The sequence below is a fragment of the Boeremia exigua genome (assembly GCF_020726555.1).
Source record: "Boeremia exigua strain MPI-SDFR-AT-0100 chromosome Unknown C7974scaffold_3, whole genome shotgun sequence".
Classification (NCBI taxonomy): Eukaryota; Fungi; Ascomycota; class Dothideomycetes; order Pleosporales; family Didymellaceae; genus Boeremia; species Boeremia exigua.
This window is the reverse complement of record NW_025763520.1, coordinates 1984422-2002079: the sequence shown is the minus strand read 5'-3', so window position 1 is coordinate 2002079 and position 17658 is coordinate 1984422. Positions and strand designations below refer to the sequence as shown.

At 52.6% G+C, this 17658-nt stretch overlaps 7 protein-coding genes and 1 non-coding gene across 8 annotated transcripts; 5 read left to right on the top strand and 3 right to left on the bottom strand.

Annotated features, from left to right (window-relative positions):
- Window positions 1–741: 741 nt before the first annotated feature.
- C7974DRAFT_t45 lies at window positions 742–848 on the top strand. Its single transcript has one exon. It is a non-coding gene; the product is annotated as a tRNA-Ala (tRNA).
- A 763-nt stretch (window positions 849–1611) lies between these two features.
- C7974DRAFT_449539 (uncharacterized protein) lies at window positions 1612–3430 on the top strand (the record flags this gene model as incomplete). Its single annotated transcript, XM_046145709.1, has 2 exons — window positions 1612–1616; window positions 1883–3430. The coding sequence occupies 2 exons, from the start codon at window positions 1612–1614 to the stop codon at window positions 3099–3101; spliced, it is 1224 nt and encodes a 407-aa protein (XP_046000459.1). The 3' UTR covers window positions 3102–3430.
- Window positions 3431–4235: 805 nt separating this feature from the next.
- On the top strand, window positions 4236–5797 carry C7974DRAFT_449535 (amino acid/polyamine transporter I; the record flags this gene model as incomplete). Its single annotated transcript, XM_046145708.1, has 2 exons — window positions 4236–5263; window positions 5314–5797. 2 exons carry the CDS (start codon window positions 4236–4238, stop codon window positions 5690–5692), a joined length of 1407 nt encoding a protein of 468 aa, XP_046000458.1. The 3' UTR covers window positions 5693–5797.
- Window position 5798: 1 nt separating this feature from the next.
- Window positions 5799–6800, bottom strand: C7974DRAFT_131182 (uncharacterized protein). The gene is made up of 3 exons (XM_046135384.1): window positions 6445–6800; window positions 6298–6394; window positions 5799–6244 (listed from the first exon to the last, which is right to left on the bottom strand). The coding sequence occupies exons 1-3, from the start codon at window positions 6697–6699 to the stop codon at window positions 5925–5927; spliced, it is 672 nt and encodes a 223-aa protein (XP_046000457.1). The 5' UTR covers window positions 6700–6800; the 3' UTR covers window positions 5799–5924.
- A 683-nt stretch (window positions 6801–7483) lies between these two features.
- C7974DRAFT_131171 (heterokaryon incompatibility protein-domain-containing protein) lies at window positions 7484–9850 on the top strand. The gene is made up of 2 exons (XM_046135383.1): window positions 7484–8026; window positions 8126–9850. Exons 1-2 carry the CDS (start codon window positions 7636–7638, stop codon window positions 9727–9729), a joined length of 1995 nt encoding a protein of 664 aa, XP_046000456.1. The 5' UTR covers window positions 7484–7635; the 3' UTR covers window positions 9730–9850.
- A 447-nt stretch (window positions 9851–10297) lies between these two features.
- On the top strand, window positions 10298–12829 carry C7974DRAFT_354009 (uncharacterized protein; the record flags this gene model as incomplete). The annotated part of the gene is made up of 2 exons (XM_046139544.1): window positions 10298–11912; window positions 12219–12829. 2 exons carry the CDS (start codon window positions 10301–10303, stop codon window positions 12827–12829), a joined length of 2223 nt encoding a protein of 740 aa, XP_046000455.1.
- A 530-nt stretch (window positions 12830–13359) lies between these two features.
- Window positions 13360–15231, bottom strand: C7974DRAFT_131158 (aquaporin-like protein). Its single transcript, XM_046135382.1, has 3 exons — window positions 14660–15231; window positions 14104–14604; window positions 13360–14054 (listed from the first exon to the last, which is right to left on the bottom strand). The coding sequence occupies exons 1-3, from the start codon at window positions 15068–15070 to the stop codon at window positions 13602–13604; spliced, it is 1365 nt and encodes a 454-aa protein (XP_046000454.1). The 5' UTR covers window positions 15071–15231; the 3' UTR covers window positions 13360–13601.
- Window positions 15232–15999: 768 nt separating this feature from the next.
- On the bottom strand, window positions 16000–17321 carry C7974DRAFT_131125 (uncharacterized protein). Its single transcript, XM_046135381.1, has 2 exons — window positions 17274–17321; window positions 16000–17218 (listed from the first exon to the last, which is right to left on the bottom strand). The coding sequence occupies exon 2, from the start codon at window positions 16899–16901 to the stop codon at window positions 16083–16085; it is 819 nt and encodes a 272-aa protein (XP_046000453.1). The 5' UTR covers window positions 16902–17218; window positions 17274–17321; the 3' UTR covers window positions 16000–16082.
- Between the last annotated feature and the right edge of the window lie 337 nt (window positions 17322–17658).

Below are 17658 nucleotides of genomic sequence, written 5' to 3'. Positions count from 1 at the left end.
GAGGGTGTGTGAGGCCACCGACTACACTTGATTGTGCGAAGATGTATTTTCAATCTTGACGTTCTTTGACTTAGGTCATAAGGAACTATGACTTCGTTCGTAATTGCTCGGATGAAGTGCAGGGTGGCCCAAAGATATCAGCGACGACCCTCTTGCATGTTGCGACCAGATAAACGGAGCTGTTGCGACTGCTCAAAATGACCACCAACCCATCGTTTAAACGGCTCTAGGAGTGGCTACCACTTTTGTTCATTGATACAGTTGTATCCCCACATGTGTGAGGTTTGAAGCAGTATCGTATGACTCGAAAGTTGGGCGCATAATAGGGCTATATCTGCCTTAGGAAGAGGCCTAGACTACGATAGGTGCAGTAGAGGGGGCTCGGACTGATTGCCACGTCTGATTGAAACAGGCTGTCTACAGGTCCGTCAACGAAGGATAGGTTTGTCTACTAACCTACACTGAGGAATACAATTCGACGGGTGTGATCGAGGACGGATGGTCACTGGGCGATAGCATGGTATACACACGGTGGGACTCTTATCCGAGGCGTAATAGTTGGGTGAAAATTATGCGTCCGCGCTCGGAGCGTACCGAGGCCTGGCCAAATATCTCCACTCTGGGACCAAATTTCCTCCCAGGACAACTGAACATATTACGAAAAGGCAGTACGCACGTGGAATACTAGCAATACTACAATATATATAACAAACCAACCAAGATCTCCATCAAAACCAATCAGGGCTTGTGGTTTAGTGGTATAATACTCCCTTAGCATCTCGCAGCTTCTTCGAGGCCTGACGGAATACGAATGGGAGTGGTCCAGGGTTCGATTCCCTGCAAGTCCACGTGATTTCTTTTTGCGCCGGTAGCTTTTCGTATATGTGGTGTTGAGCTGTGTGGTTGTGCGTCTTCATCGGTGGTGTCAAAAACCCGCTTATTCCTCTGCCACCTCCCCCAACCCAACCAACACAGCCTGAGAAAAAAACACAATGCTGGAGTATATCGCACACGGAACTACATGGTGCACTTGCGCTCTTTGTGGTCCTAGAACTTTTTTGTGGATCAGGGAAGCCTGTGGCGGATGGTTACCATATAATTAGTGGCTTCTTGATCATCAGAACGCAGCAGTGATCTCTTGTTGGGGTAATGGCATAACTTGCGCTCTTGGGTATCAGTAACTTTCCTTCAAGTTTCCGTTCCTACGAGCCTTGCAGAATGAGATTTTGAGTGTGTTGGTGGCCAAGCACGGCTGTTCGCGAGACTCAACATCCCAAGTTTGCCCCTTCTTGCTCTTCACAAGCTGTATTTACTTTCCAATCATGCAGGCTGCGTACGTTAGTTCTACTGCCAGGCTTACTGCGTCATAACAGCGCTGACGAGCGGCTGAGAAACATGTGGAGATAGTCTAGCAACAGCTGTTAATTGGTATCGCTTGCTAAGATCTCTTGCAAAAGGATTGAGCGAGCAAATTATAGATGGCTCCCTTTTCCGGGCTGAATCCTTAGAGTTTTCTGTGAGAAAGCTTGTTGCTGCAGTATATAGCGACCTGTTGCCACTTCATTAGGCACCTGCGGGGTCATCCACAAGCGAAACGCTAAAGACGCAGACATGCAGTAAGCATGTCGACTCTGTGAACGGCCACTTCCTCCTACAACAGTATATATCGCCTTGATTGTTGCGTCCCGTCATCTTTGTCTTTCTTCCACCTTTCTGCATTTTCCATGTCTCTTCTCGAGCTGCCCCATGAACTCCTTCAGCACGTTGCACGCTTCCTACCATGCTCTAGCCTTCTCCAATTAATTCGCGTTAATCGACAAATCCACGATGCTTGTAACGACCCGATTTTATTAAAAGACGTTGCCCAAAATGCTTTCTTTAGGACCCCAGGTGCGGTCGACGACTTGATCAGTCTCTACAAACAGCCAGGCCGTGAGGCACTGAAGCCAGATGCGCTCGACTGGCCAGAAGGAGAGTGTATCATGGATGACTACTCTCTTGGAGACAAGATTCGAATGGCACATGCCATCGAACGTCTAATTCAGCTATCCAAACTTACACCCACCACGTGGTTGACCTCTACAACCTCGAATATGGCTGACTGGGTCCCACATTTGCTGGCTCTACATCATCCCGCTTCCTGGTGTTTGGAGCCGGATATGTTCTTGCTTCCTCATGGCCAACTAAGCCAATCGAACACAACTTCAACGTCATCTCTGCTAGTGAATCGTTGGCTTTCACGAACCAATGATCAAGCACGTGACAGAGTCGCTTTTGCGAAGCTTCAGATGGTTCATTTCACCAACATTAGCTTCATTCTGAATTACACCACACTCCAGCGGCTTGGCTCCACCAAGAAGAAAGAGGACATCCTTGTGAAGTTTGTGCGCCATTTCGTTGCCGATTCGTCAAACGACGATGACAGTCGATTGTCAACAGTCGTTGGTACGCATGATATGGCAGTTGTTGTCATAAAGCGGCTGAGCGAACGGATTCCAGGCTACGGGACCTTCAACAGGAGTTTCGATCTCACACAAGCTTCTGCTGCGCTGAGTCTATTGCTGGTAGCTGTTGCTTTTGAGTACGGTAATCAACTCATTCCAACTCCAGCCCACATCCCATTCACGAGGTTTATGGACATACCGAGTGTATACCATAGATCAGCGGAGCTCTTTAGTACTTGTCACTACAGGTGCATGACAACGCCTGAATTCTTGTCTGGTCAGTGGCACGGTTTTTACACTGATCATCGATTGTTTGTAAACCGCGCAATCTACGTCGATCGGCCAATGCAGGACATTCGTATGGTGACAGAGGAACCGACTGAGGAAGCACGAACACGCCTAAGGATCAATACTGTCATCGCGCGGGAGACAAGAGGCTACGATTCTCACGGAGACTTTCGGCTATCAGGTCGGGTGCGTGAAGATGGCCTAGTCAGTGTTGCTAAGCAGTATCTTGGACATGGGTTCTCCTGGACTTGGACAGGAAGAATCACACCGTTCGGAATTGTCGGAGTTTGGGGAAACAATTCATTCGGAGGGTACTTTTGGATCTTCAAGGCCGAGTGGATGGCCAGCCATGTCATAAGTAGGGAGTAGTACGCACGAAGGTATCTCCAGTAAAGCGCGAGAAGGATGACCGAGAAGCACACAATTCCAGTCACAAGATGAAAACGCAACTGGTTTCATGCGCGATATATGACAAAGCCTGAGGTGGCGTGACATTAAGGTTCGGTCTGTCTCAAAAATATCCTGAGCGACTACCGGTACTGCACTGATGGTGAATTGGATGTTGAGCATGACAAATGGATCCTTAGTCGATCATAGGCATCGAAAACCCAGACTGCCCATATCTTGGCCTAGGCCCATCACCTACACAATTGTTGAGCCTGTCAGAAGTTTGAACAGGTGGTGCGGTTTCCTCGGAAGGCAACACTTCGTGTTATGCGGACGTGAAGGTGATCACGATATCTGAGCGAGTAAGACGCTCTTCAGCAAAGCCGATAGAATGCGCATTTCTTTCCAGAATATCTATGGTGACACTGCCAAGCTGGCGATTGGCATGTTTGTGGTGTGGTCGCATTGACGCACTTGTCACCTTGGATCGCGCTTTCCACGCTAGTGAATTGCAAATGCCTCTTCTGGCATGGTTCCCGCTAGATTTTTCGTACCTTTGAGCACGACATCGGGGCCACAGAAAAATGCAAGCTTCCAAGAGGTCTGCGCACAGAAAATGTTTCGTAACATCTTCCTCTGTTGTAGCTGTGGCTGACGGCACGCCATCTGCACAGACCGACGAGCTGACCCTCACACCTTTGCCAATACTATTCACGTTGTCTAGGTGCTCTTGGACCGCCTGTGCAAAGGATTCTGACAGTCAACGGTTCTTATAAGGTCCTTTGGGCGCGCAGCAAGATGGAGTCGTCCCCACTCATCCCCTCGTCTTCGTCTGCGATGTCCAAGTTCTTCTCCAAGTACGGGGCCACCTCAGAGGCAAAGGCAGCGCCTGCTGAAGGCCAGCCTAAGTCTGACCCTGATGCCCCTCCTTCAGATATCGACAATGGATCGCTGTATCAGGTTCGCCAGGCAAAGCGCCAGATTGGCGTCACATCAGCGGTGTTTCTGTAAGACTGACCTAGATCAAATATAATGTTCGTTCGCTAATCGTGCCAGTATCTTTAACCGTAAGCTTAAGAGGCAATAGCAGGAGAACCATTCTAATCTAGGACAGGCATGATCGGTACTGGTATCTTCGCGACCCCAAGTGCCATTTTCTCTCTTTCCGGTAGCGTCGGTTTGTCTCTGTTCATCTGGGTCGCTGGCATGCTCATCGCTGCTGCTGGTATGGCCGTGTATCTCGAATTCGGTACGGCCATCCCAAGGAACGGCGGAGAGAAGAACTACCTTGAGTTTGTTTACAGCAAACCCAAGTTCCTTGCCACTGGACTCTACACTGGCTACGTAATCCTCCTCGGATGGGCTGGATCGAACTCCGTTGTTTTTGGAGAGTACATCTTACACGCTGCCAACGTCGAAGTTAACCGCTGGAACCAACGTGGCATTGGTCTCGCTTGCATTACCACTGCTTTCCTAATCCATGGTCTGGCCTTGAAGTGGGGCCTGAGGCTTCAGAACTTGCTCGGTGTCATCAAGCTGCTCATCATTCTGTTGATCGTTGTCTCTGGATGGGCGGCCTTAGGAGGCGCTATCAAAATCGACAAACCGCACAACTTCGACAACGCCTTTTCTGGCACTACTGGCAGCGCTTACGGCGTTGTGACTGCACTGTACAACGTCATCTGGAGCTACATCGGCTATAGTAACGCCAACTATGCCCTGAGCGAAACCAAGAACCCGGTCCGGACTCTTAAGATTGCTGCGCCTCTTGCTCTCGGATCTGTCGCTATCTTGTACATGTTCGTCAACATTGCATACTTCGCCGCCGTTCCCGCGGAGGAGATTATCTCTTCGAAGCGCTTGGTGGCTGCATCCCTCTTCCGCAATGTGTTCGGCCCAAAGGCGGAGCGCGCGCTTTCTGTCTTCGTCGCTCTGTCTGCATTCGGAAATGTTCTCAGTGTTATCTTCTCCCAAGGTCGTCTTGTGCAAGAGTTGGGTCGTGAGGGTATTCTGCCCTGGTCCAGGCTGTGGGCAAGCAACCGTCCCTTCAACGCACCCCTCGCTGGTCTCTTCGAACACTGGCTTGTCTCGGTTGTCATTATGCTGGCTCCACCTCCTGGTGATGCTTACAACTTCATTCTCAAGTAAGTCTTACTCTCACCGTATCTCAGTCTGCAGCTACTAACTCACTCAGCGTTATCTCTTACCCGCTTGCCATCGTCAATGTATTTGTCGCAGCAGGTCTCGCCTGGATCTACCTTCACAAGGAGCAGTACAACTGGAACCCGCCGATGAGAGCTACGCTGCCGGTCACCATCTTCTTCTTCCTCAGCAATGTCTACCTTGTAATTGCGCCGTTCATCCCCCCTAGCGATGGTAACAGCGTCTACGAGACTTTGCCGTACTACCTTCACTGCGTTGTTGGCTTTGGTATCATCGCCGCAGGTGGCGTCTATTGGGTAATCTGGGCGATCGTTTTGCCCAAGCTCGGAAATTACACTCTCCATCGTGAGGTTGTTGTTGACGACATTGACGGCTGGGAGAGACATGTTTTCAGAAAGGTACCAAACTAAGCATTTGTGCAGTACATGTAATCCGGAGATACCCTAGATGTTTAGTATATGATAATGACTTTCGTTTAACTTTGCCAATATGGAAGATGTGTAAGGCGTGACTTTGGTTGTAAAGGACTAGTGGCAGAACTCGTGTGGTATTTCATTCGATCGATTGGATATACATAGCTCGTAATAACGTAACGACAGGCATCTAGCAGACTTCTGCCATGTAGGTGATTCCTCATGCAGTTTAAAGAAGTCCTGCAAAGCCCATGGCTCCAGCCACGACAGCGGCGCCTGCACCCATGGCTTTTCCAGCCCCACCACTGAACTGAGTTGGCGTAGCAGTGGCGGAAGATGTACCTGGGCGGATCGTAGGTGTGGTTGTGGGTATAACAGCAGGCGTGCGAGTTGAGGATGAAGCCGCACTGGAAACGTCAAGCAATGACGTAGGGACCGGGGTCTCAGCAGGAAGGGTGGTGTCAGAGGCGGCAGCGGCAGAGGTGGGGACAGCGGTCTGTCGCACTAGAGAAACAGAGAGGGAGTATTGGACTGCGCAAGCGGCAGTATCTACTCGTTGTTAACACTGTATCAATATTAGGGCTCGGGAGAATGCCACATACCGATGCCATCAGGACAGCAGTAAGTGTCCCCAGCGCTGTCCGAAGTACAGTAGTACTCAGCATCGCAAGAGTTGCCAGAGCCATCGGGGCAACATTTCTGCAAGTGTCAGTCATCCTGTTCAGGTCTTCAATGCAGGATCAACATACGGAGCCGTCATCAGACTGGTGGCAGTAGAGCATAGAGGTGTCGGTTGAAGAACACTGTACGCTGTTGGCTCCACACGCCTCTGCACAGGTGTCTCCTCTGCCACAGTAGGTGGTGTCTGGGGTATAGCCCTGGCGTTTTAAGATTGTATCTCCACGCTTTAGCATCGCACCAAAGCTGTTGGCATTTGAGAATGCAGCCATGTCTGCCATGGCGGAGACAGCCATAAGGCCAAGGGTAACAAAGGGAGTACGCATGGCGAAGAAAGTAGTCAAAAGGGAGTATGTACAAAGTGTTGTTGCTTCACTCGATCTTCTGAATGGGAGAGACTGACTTTCTTGAAAATTGGGTGTCTGACTTCCAAAGGTGCAAGGCACAATTATATAAGAGGCTGCCTGTTATCTATCTGCAGCTATTCAGCTCTGACGAGGATCATTTCCAGAGACAGATTCTTCCCTGACCGGTGTCTTCTCAAGAGGCGTTTTCAGCCCCAGAGCAACGTGCCTAAAGGCAGTCTGTCGTCGCTCGTTGGTCCTCATGCGATGGGTAAGCGAGTCTACACTCCACAGCCGCCTTCGTACTTCGCGTTGCTAACCTTCAGACGAGTAGGCGCTTTTGGCGTGTAGTACCCGATGGCTTCTGACCAATTACCACACAGTTGCTAAAATACTGCCCGAAATATCGATGTGCGTACCTGCATTGGTAACAGCCACGTTTGATGAGTCCTGGGAGCTGAGGGTATCAGTGACAACCTAGAACGCCAGTAGTGCAGCCAGTCGGGAGCTTGCCGGAAGCTTGTCCTGCACGCAAGGCTCTTGACCGGTGACTCCAGCCTGAACACAGCCCCCAGTTTGTCTAGCGAGGTAGGTTACACTTGAATTACAACATTGACCTTTGCACGATTCGCAACGTCGGGCCTTTTGTATAGTCTACCTTTCGAAGATCGTGAGCGGTGTCGGTGAGCAGTGATGACCCAGGGGGTGAATTGGTGGTCGGGGAAAGCCCCCAAATTGAGTAATGCCGCTCGTTTCAGCCGCTAATTTTAAAGTCTTGGCAACGCGGGTCGGGAAAGCGCGACTTGGATCGGTGCACAACACCATTTGTCCACACTGAAGCCGTTGCGACCATCTCAGGAAGTCTCTGATGTATTGTCGTCTCTGCCTTGCAGCCTAGAGGGTAGCCCAGCCTGGTCGATGCCTCTGCCCAAGTCCCTCCGCCGCCCCATTCGTCGCACGTCCTCAGCGTCTTCTGCTGGAACGTCAAAGCGGAAGAAATGCCGCACGTGCAACCATCTCGACCCTCGGGGACATGCAAACACTACTGAAGACGCCGAAGCTCAAGGGGAGGCCAGAGCCAGCTTGAGCTTGGTCCTCGATGCACTGAATTTATCGAACGTCAAGCTCACATCAGGTAGTGGATGTCGATTTTGTCTTGTACTTGTCCAAGCGCTCGACGCATTTTTCGAGGGATGGCGAGGAGCGCGATGCAGAGTCAACGTAGACATTGAAGAAAAGAGAACAATCAAAATGAGCCTTGACGGGCCGCAGTGGGCCAATCAAGCGATTGAGATCTATGCTGGATCAGGTAGGCATCTGACCGCTGTCATTGTTACTTCACACGTTCGATCGAACAACATAGCATCTAAGACCGATCTCGTTCAGTGAGAGATCTGACACTACATAGCTGCACGCTCTCCGTGGCCTACTCTTGGGACAACACATCATATCCCAATCAATGCCGGCTCTGACGAATCCTTCAACTTCATTCGTCGTTGCATCCAGGGGTGCCTTGCGAACCCAAAGCATACACCATGCAAGATGACCTGCGAGCCGTCCACATCTGCTCCAAAACGTCTTATAGACGTGGGGCGGTCAACGATGCCCATTCGTATAGTAGAGACGCAAGAGAAAGTTTTGCAATACGTTGCTCTGTCACACTGCTGGGGCTCAGCAACCCCGCTGATGGCCACAAAGTCCTCCTGGGCCAAGCTCACTGTCAACATACCGTTTGGTGACTTGCCACCCTTATTCCAGGATGCAGTCATCATTACACGACAGCTCGGGTTGCGATACCTGTGGATTGATTCCCTATGTATCATCCAAGACTCTCTCAGAGACTGGGAAACGGAGGCTGCGAAGATGGCCAGCATCTACCAAAATAGCTATGTTACAATATCAGCCACCAACGCCAGTAATAACAGCATGAAGTGTCTATCGGACAGACCAAGACCAGTCCGAATTCTGTATGAAAACACAACGAAGAAGGAGTTTGTTCTGCGAGCGAGGATCTATTCGCATCACCATCCGGATGCTAATGGCAATCCTGCAAAGCCAACAGGTCCTTTGACGTCACGTGCCTGGGCTCTCCAGGAGCACGCACTGAGCACAAGAGTGTTACATTATACTGCTACCGAATTGATGTTCGAGTGCAGGACCTCTTACCGCTGCGAGTGCATGCCGGAGCGCAAGACACGGGCAACGACACCTGCACTCATTCCTAGAGCCGTCACAAGCAAGAATCCAAATGCTATATGGACCGCGTGGCACCGTATAGTGGAACAATACTCGAATCGAAAGCTCACCATGCCAGGTGATAAGCTTCCAGCTATATCTGGAATCGCAAGCAAGATCAGAAAGGCCACACATTCCGAGTACATTGCGGGTCTTTGGAAGAACAACCTAGCATTCGACCTGCTGTGGCAGAGAACAGATCCTGCGCCACTGGACAAAGATTCCCACGCACTTGAAACATGGCGCGCGCCGTCCTTCTCTTGGAGCTCGCTCAACGCGCCTGTCACATACCACACGCCAGATACCGACGAAGAGGAGACATGCTTATCTAATATAACTCTTGTCGCATACACTGCGATCCCAACTGGTCTCAATCTCTTGGGTACAGTATCCGACGCGTCTCTTACGCTCCGTGGGCCCACAGCAATGGTACCACTCTCGGGTAAATATGTCCGTGGGGCCTGGGAATACAGCCTCCTAATCAAGGGTACAAGTGTGATCCAGATTGCGCACGACTGTTGCCTCGTCAAGGCCCGGATCACGTCCGATGCCGACGAAGAGCAGTGGACAGTTCGGCGGGCACAGCCAAAGCAATCTCTGTCCGCCTTCGACTGCCCTGTACTTTGCTTGAGCGTAGCACATTATGGGAGCCTCATCTCAGGCATTGTGTTAGGACTCTCGGATCGGAGACACGGATCCTGGGAGCGGCTTGGTACGTTCGCAGCAGGAGCAGAGAGTTTGCGGCACACATCGGAACAGGAACTAATAATCGTATGATTCCACCAATTGTCCGCACGGTGTCACCAGGATACAGGACCGAACGTGAGGAGAATTAAACCCATGAGATGAATGCTACAAGTTTATCAGCTGTTTACCATGTAGCAATTAAGACAAACAGACTGCATGCGTATGAGAAAGAAAGGAGTGACACCATTAAATGAGTGCCTAGAAGCGCCCAAGCTCGGGTGATTTCCCACTAGCGCCATATGTTCGAAACAAACCAGCAGCATGAAGACACCCCTAATTCTCGCTTGGCTGCCCCAGGCCAACTTCCCGACTCGTCCACCATTCAGAGTTGCTGTTTGCCCTCGTATTGTAGATCCCAAATTCCCCGCTTCGAAATGCTCTGACTTGTTTCCGTATTGGCGGCCGTCACTCCCGCTCCTCAGTCATGGGCGTTAGTCCTGGCGCAAATGCGATGTTTCATGGCAGCAACGGTATAAACACGAGCGAATCCACGCTCACGACAATCTTTACCGCTTCACGATTCTGGAATATCGGTTCTTGTCACTCTTTTTCTGACTTTTGATCGCTGGTCGTTCGTTACTGTCATTCGTTTACTGCAATCATGCACTCCACATTCATTCTGTCCGTCCTTGCGACCGCCGTCTCGGCTCAACTTTCCACTATCGAGAAGCACGTTGGAAGCCTCGCCCTCTCCTCTTCCTTCTCACCCGTCAAGGAGTCTTACTGGACCGGCTTGCCCCACCATCGCCGTACTCCTTTCGCCGTCTCTCCTGATGGCAAGTCGGCGTACCTAGCCTACCTGGACGCCAGCGAGACTGGTGTTCACATCCAGCAGGTAGACCCCACAACCTTTGCTGCCGTTGGTACCGCTGTCACTGTTGCTGGTGGTAAGGAGGCCGGTGGTCTCGTTGCCCACAACGATGGATTCGCTCTTCTGACCAACGAGGCCCTGCCATCTGGTACCGCAAACGCACCCAAGGAGAACACTCCCGTCGCCGTGCTCTACCGTTACACCTCCGGCAAGCAGACCTTCAAGACCTTCATTGGTGGACCATCCAACCCCGGCGGCATGGGTATGATGGCTTCCCCCGACATCAACGGTGACCTTGCATACTCAGAGACCGCCAAGATGTACGGTGCGTACGTCGTAGTCACCGCTTACTCTGGTGATGCTGCAGGCCACTTCGGTGATGCTATTCAGTACGTTAACGACAAGGGAACACTCGAGCAGGTCCCAGGCGCTAGCTCCTCGTGGGGCTGCTCCCACAACACCGGTATTGCCTTCGAGGCTGCCGACTCCGCACCTTTCGCCTCCATCTGCTCGGAGGACCAGGGTGCTATCTGGCTCAACACTGGTACTTCCGGCATGGACAAGAGCGGAGTCAAGATCTCCAACGAGAACGTGACTAACGGTGCCGGTAACGAGGCCATGGGCGGAATGTCAGGCTCATACAGTGGCCTTGCTCGCTTCCAGGACAGCGATGGCTACATCTTCTCATGGGTCTCTCGTGGTGCCAAGGATCTGTCCATCAACGACTGGATGGGTGCCGGCTACACTCACTCTGTCAACCGTACCGTCAACCGCAACGTCGCCATCGCCACCATGAGCGACAAGAAGACTCTTGTCGGCGAGCAGGCCACCTCTGAGCTTGTTGCCGATGGTGACTCCCAAGTCGAATGGATCACCCAGGGCTCCGCTGACTGCTCCAACGCTCACGTTGCCACCTTCGACAAGACCAGCGCTCTCGTCACCTGGGAGGAGATCGCCGAGCCTACGTGCGAGTTCATCGCCATGGGCTGCAAGGGTGCATACACCGGCTCCTACTTCCAGCTTGTCACCAACGGCAAGAAGGTTGGTACTCCCGTCAAGGCTACTGATGTCTACGTTGCCGGTGACATGGTTACCATGGCTGATGGCCGCATCTGCTGGCCTTACGTTGATATGAAGTGGACTCTCGATGCCCCCGTTCGCAGCCCAGCTAGCGTCAAGGCTATCTCCTTCGCCTGCATGAGCAATGGTGGCAGCGCTGCCGCTCCCGCTGCTTCGGCTGCTGGTTCCGCGGCCGCTTCTGCCCCTGCTGCTGCCGCTCCTGTTGCTTCCGCCCCTGCTGCTTCCGCCCCTGCTGCTTCCGCCCCTGCTACTTCAGCTCCCGCTGCTTCAACTCCCGCTGTTTCGACTCGTCCTGCTTCAACCCGTGCTTCCTCGACCCGTCGTGCTTCCTCGACCCGCCGTGCTTCCTCGACCCGTACTCGTCGCCCCACCAGGTCTACCGCCGCCGCCGTTGAATCCGTTGCCGAGAACGCCGAGAGCTCCGGGTACCCTACTGAGATCCCATCTTCCGCCCCGGTAGTACCAGCTGACTCTGCTCTGCCCACCTTCGAGGTTGTTACATCCGGTGCCACCATCACCCCTCCCTCCACCTCAGCAACCGCCCTTCCCGACTCCGCCTATGGCATGTACACTGCCTCCATCCCTACCGAGATCAGCTCCCAGGTTCCCGCCGCCAGCACTGGTGTAGACCAGCCCGCTCCTTCGTCCACCTTCACACTCCCAGCGTCTGAGTCATTCGACCCCACCACCGCACCTGCCTTCACATCAAGCACTGATATCCCCAACCCCACCATCGGCCCCGAGTCTTCCAGCACTCCTTGCACCGCCGAGGTTCCCCCCACCGAGACTCCTGAGGCTTCCGAGGTCCCCGAGGTCCCTGAGGTTCCTGCTGTCCCCACACCCTACCCCGAGAGCGAAGCCCCCGCTGCCACTCCCCTTCCCACTGAGGCTCCCTCTACTGAGACCCCCGACGAGGAGGACTGCGACGAGGAGCCCGAGGCCACAGCAACAGGCGCGGCCGTACCCCCCGCTCCTGTCTCGCCCACTGGTACTGGCTCTCCCTCGCGTGGCTCTGGCCGCCCCTACCCTACCGGCCAGTGGCAGCACGGTGGCCGCCCCGGCTCCGGCCGTCCCCGCCCCTCCGGTTGGGGAGTGTGGCCCAGCCGCGGTCACGGAAGGCCCACTGGCCGCCCCGGCGCGTTCGAGAAGTACGACTTCGAGATGGGCAAGCCTACGAGCACTCCCTGCAGCACCCTTGAGACCCGTGTCAAGCCCACTGCCACCGGCGCTGCCTACTAAGCGTTGGCTAGCAGGAATGGGAGACATGCCACCCGCAAAGACGTGCGGGCCGGGCCCGTGAAACGTATCGCAATTGCAAATGTGCGTTTCTGTTCAGAGTTAGCTTCTTGTAGATATCTTCCAAAATCCAACAAGTGACTGCATGCCGCCTGTCAGCAGTTAACAAGTATGTGTACATCCTCCTTTTACAAATAATGTTCGTGATGTCTGAGATAGCCTTAACGGTTGGCATGTAGCGCTTTTGCAGGACAATCAAGGGAACATAACTTGTAGGACCCGTCTTTGGCATCACCGACGGTCAGCATATGCTGACATCCCTCAATCCTTGCTTGTGTCGCTTAGGAGTATGATCGTGTCGTAAGGCGTGAAGGACTGCGCGGTGGCTCTTTAACTTCATGCTACATGAAATCTTTACTGCTCAACTGAGAGTGCTGTGCGCCTGATATAATAATTATATGTGAGTTATCTGGCGCTTGGTGAGTATTTGTACGCGTCCGTGGTCACGCAGCCCTTGGTAGAGCATGAGGCGAGGAGATATGTCGACGGCCCTAGACATATAAGCTTTCCTTGTTGTCGTCATAATTCATCAAGATCTTGGTCCGCCTGACAAATGCTGTCGATGATGGTGACAATAAATTGTGTATGTCGGACAAAATCATTCCCGACCCAGACGCGAAGTATATGTACTCGCTAGAAGCATATTGCTTTTGATGTGTATTCCCAAAGACCTTGAACGCCTTGCTTACCCAAACATTACATCCACGAGCTCACTCTAAACCCAAGGCTGCTGTCTGTTTGTGCTCTTTGGACTGCTCACGGAGTGCGCATGTCCAGTCCTCGCCAACAGCTCCGCGTCCGAAGCCATATGATCCCGTGATGTTCTTTGGGGCTCCTGCGAAGACCGGTACTCGTGTGAGTATTGGGTCTGTGTATTAGTTTGCCCGGGCAGGTGCTCGAAATCATGTTGGTGATCATCTCCGTGGTGGTGCTGAGAGCGATGGTACTCATCACCTGAGCTTCGCCTGCCATCTCGCGAGTCCGACGATTGGTGGTACGATGAGGATAATGCCCTGTCGATGGCGCCAAACGCGCTCTCTTTGTCCTTGTCTGAATGCGATGAACTGCTGGCAACACGAACTGCTTCTTGTGCAGCGATAGCGGCAACGTTTGGTCGTTCGACTTCTCCAGCTGTCTCTGGGTTGGTAGGTGGTTTGAACAAAGCGTCCTAATTATGTGTCAGTGGGGTTCTAGAGCAGGCATAATGTATAACCTACCTCGTGGTCATCGAAGTCTTGGCCAGGGTTGACAGTTTGGTACTCGACCATCTTGATGATCTTATAGACACCAAATGCCAACAGCGTACCCATAAGTGGGCCGAACCAATAGATGTAGTGATATCCTGGGAAGTTACGTGTGACTACGCAAGGTCCGAAGCTCCTGGTGGGGTTCAAACTGCCGCCAGTGTAGAAGACACCCACCAGCTCGGCAACGAACAGCGCAAGTCCAATACCGATGGGGGCAAGAAAGGTAGCTTTATGCTTCTCAGCCGCAAGCATGAAAATTGTGATGATGAGCAGAGAGGTAAGAAACATCTCCATGAAGACACCCTGTGCGATAGACACACCAGAACCCAGGGTAGTCGAGACGTTCAAGTCACCGGGGAACATAGCAGAGACAACAGCTGCAGCGCAAATGCCTGCCAGCATCTGCGAGACGAAGCAGAGAATGGCTCGGACGGTGGTAAGAGCACCGATGAGGTAGAGACCCAGCGTGACCTAAAGTTGCGATCAGCATTCCATGCGTGAGTTAGATCAAGCAAAGGCGACTAACAGCTGGGTTGAACAGTCCACCACTGACTCGAAAAAACACCCAAACATTGACCATCAAGCTGAAGCCGAAGATCAGACTGATGTACAGAAGCACACTCGTGTTTGGTGTCTGGGTGATGCTGTTGCCGTTTTGCTGATCTGTTGTTGGCGTATCACTGTAGAGGGCGGCAGTGTTGGCAACCTGAGTTCCGCCAAATGCAAAGAAGAGGAATAAGAAGGTACCACAAAACTCGGCTGTCATAGCGACAAGCTCATTTCGCCATTTGCTGGTGAAGCGTCCCTGTCGCCTTTTCCTGGTGGACTCTTTCTGATTGATGTGTCCGTTGGCCCGCTGACGTTTCTCATGGTGATGTTGTGCACTCGGTTCTTCTCCGTCTTTCTTGTGAAGCGGCAAGATGTTCTTGAGAGCCATGTTGGCTAGTCTCGTACAGGATCGGAGATTCAAGTTGGAAACGCAAGAGTGCGGTTTCTCTGGTCTCGAACAGACGTGAAGAGAAAGTGGATGTTATTCAGTAACCTCGTCGGTAGGCTAGGGGGTAATACGGTGATCTTCAAGTGCTGAAGCGATGAGTGACGTCTGTCTCAGACAAAGACGCCCCGACGCCAGTGGCGCTCATCGCACCCATCGACGGGCACTAGCGACTGGCGTCACCGCGAACATTCTCCATGCGCGCCATCTCCTCCCCAGCTTCCGGATCCAGGAATGTTCAAGCTTTCATGATGCAAGTCTTCCGCTTAACCCGAGAGCTGTTTTTTGAATGTTGTTGCACTATGTACCAAAACAGCTTCGGACCAGTAGCACCGCGAAGCACGCAGGAGCGGTCGGCGACGTGATATGCATGTGCTCGTTAAACACTGACATGCATGACGGCGACTGGATGCTGCTCTGAAAGTAGGGTGTGCTGTGCCGTCGAAGGATGATCGGTGCAGGGAAAGGGCAAGTGGGGCCATCTCTAGCGCGCACCATCAGCCTCAGCAGGGTGAGGTCATCATTTCGAATTGACGTCTTCCGCGGCCAGCGAGGACGTGTACGCGTTTTCGAGTTCACAGCTCATATCTTGATGGACTGAAATTAAAAGACATGCAGTTGCTCGATTGCGGCCCTGGGGTACTATCGGTTCTCTATCTGTGCACCTTCAATCTGAGGTCCACTGTCATCACGCTTCCAACGCGCTGGATATGTTATGCCCGTTTTGAGAATGTCAGTTTGCTCAAAACCGTTAGTCCCTCTGCTAAAAGCCGCTCAAGCATCGGATAGACCGTAATCCATCGTTGAATGCGGATCGCGCCCTCAACCATCGCCAGTTTCATGTCCGGCTGGCTTGCGTGCGAGACTAGCGTAGCGTGGCGCTAGATATTTGGAGATCAATCCATTGATGCAAAATCGAGAGTCATGTGAAAGTATATCACGTGTGATATCAACCTCAGCCTTTACCACAGAGGCATAGCTTCATCTCTCCACCCCTTAACAGTCCACTTCGCACGTCTCCCAATCTTGCTTCTGTCTTGTATACCAGGAACCAGGCCAGGCAATGAGCGACCAATATGGCGAAAGCGAAGATGAAAAGAATGAGCCCCATGGTGACTAGTAACGCGTGCCAGGGAATGCTGAATGTGAATGCTTTTCTGGGAGCTCCGAGAGTCTCGGTGTGGGCTTTCTTCTTGATGCTCTCAGTATCTTCTGACGGGACAGACTTTGGCAAGTCTCGGTCAACGGCCTTGTGAGTCTCGTTGCTAGCAGCGAGTGGACTGCTTGGTGAGTGCGATCGGGAGGCATCGGAGTGAGCATGTCTACAATGCCTTTGGTGACACCCGGGGGGACGTACAATCCTGGCGGCTGGTGCTACAGTTCTGGTGGTCGATTCGTGTGGTGAATGGCACATCGAATGCAACGGTGATCCATCGAGTGGCGACGGCAGCGACTCTGCGTCTGTAATTTGCGGTGGTATATCCCGAGCTGCTGGATATCTTGGCTGACGGGCTTGAAGTGGTATTTGGCTTTGCCTGCCATGTGCTTGTGGTAGGCTCAATGTTGGCAGCTGCCGATGCAATGGCTCTCGTGGTATCCGTAGCGGCTCTGAGGGTCCTTCTGAACATCGTTCATACTCACCTGCGTGGCATATCTCGGGAGAAGGATCTGGTGGGAAGAGTCTTGTTGCAAGACCTCGTGCTTCTAAGTCTCGACCTCTCATGCGATGTGGCGAGGTGCTCGTACCAGATCGTCGCCCTCCTCGATTGTTCATAACAGCTTCGGATGCTGGAAGAAATCTCTTGAACGGTGGTTCCCAGGGCTTTTTGCCCTCCCTCGCTTTTCTCAACCTGTTTCCCTCTTGAGGCGAGGCCCCGCCGTCTGCACACGCGTCTCCTTGGAAGATGACAACGCCCGGGTATCTTTGTCGCCCAGTGGCCTTCCGTGCAAGCTGTTCAGAACAGGCTTGCTCCTGCTCTGGCCTTGCGCTTTTGATGACAATATTGGCCTCGGGATAGGGTCTTGCGCTCCGTCGTAGTGCCTTTCTTGGTGGTGATAGTGATCGTCGTCGTAGTACCGCGGGTCGTGTTTCTGCCTCATTCTCAGCTCGAAGGTCCTTGACAATGTTGAAGCGGGGCAACTGTACGAAAACGATAGGTAGACACACAGCTAGTAAACAGGAGATGAGGAGGACGTGCCCTGCCATTAGTTGGGGGCTGTGGTGGTGACAGCTCGAATGCTATGGATACTGCGTTGACGCGATTGGTATCCAGGTAGGTACAACTAGGTGTTGATAGGTGAAATAGTAGATAGAATACTGGAGGTAGATCGTGCGGTGCGGTTGGCGATCTCTGCTCGATAGGAAAAGCCGTGGGAGCCGTACCTTCTTAAACGAGCGCTCTTAGCTAGCTCTACGGCGCCCGCAAGGCGGTTGAAACAGCTCATGTTCTTGCAGACATGAGCTGTGCCAGTATAATCGGGTATCATTGCTTGTCGTATGTTTCGCAGGCTATGCATGCGCAGCTGACTAT

Excerpts from the sequence above, each read along its gene's own strand:
- C7974DRAFT_131182 (XM_046135384.1), bottom strand. The coding sequence starts at position 6,699 with ATGCGTACTCCCTTTGTTACCCTTGGCCTTATGGCTGTCTCCGCCATG. Across the intron at positions 6,395-6,444 it reads ACCAGTCTGATGACGGCTCC|AAATGTTGCCCCGATGGCTC; the intron begins GTATGTTGATCC and ends TGACACTTGCAG. Across the intron at positions 6,245-6,297 it reads CTGCTGTCCTGATGGCATCG|ATACTGCCGCTTGCGCAGTC; the intron begins GTATGTGGCATT and ends AACAACGAGTAG.
- C7974DRAFT_131171 (XM_046135383.1), top strand. The coding sequence starts at position 7,636 with ATGCCTCTGCCCAAGTCCCTCCGCCGCCCCATTCGTCGCACGTCCTCA. Across the intron at positions 8,027-8,125 it reads TGAGATCTATGCTGGATCAG|CTGCACGCTCTCCGTGGCCT; the intron begins GTAGGCATCTGA and ends GACACTACATAG.
- C7974DRAFT_131158 (XM_046135382.1), bottom strand. The coding sequence starts at position 15,070 with ATGGCTCTCAAGAACATCTTGCCGCTTCACAAGAAAGACGGAGAAGAA. Across the intron at positions 14,605-14,659 it reads GTGGACTGTTCAACCCAGCT|GTCACGCTGGGTCTCTACCT; the intron begins GTTAGTCGCCTT and ends TCGCAACTTTAG. Across the intron at positions 14,055-14,103 it reads AAGACTTCGATGACCACGAG|GACGCTTTGTTCAAACCACC; the intron begins GTAGGTTATACA and ends ACACATAATTAG.
- C7974DRAFT_131125 (XM_046135381.1), bottom strand. The coding sequence starts at position 16,901 with ATGAACAATCGAGGAGGGCGACGATCTGGTACGAGCACCTCGCCACAT.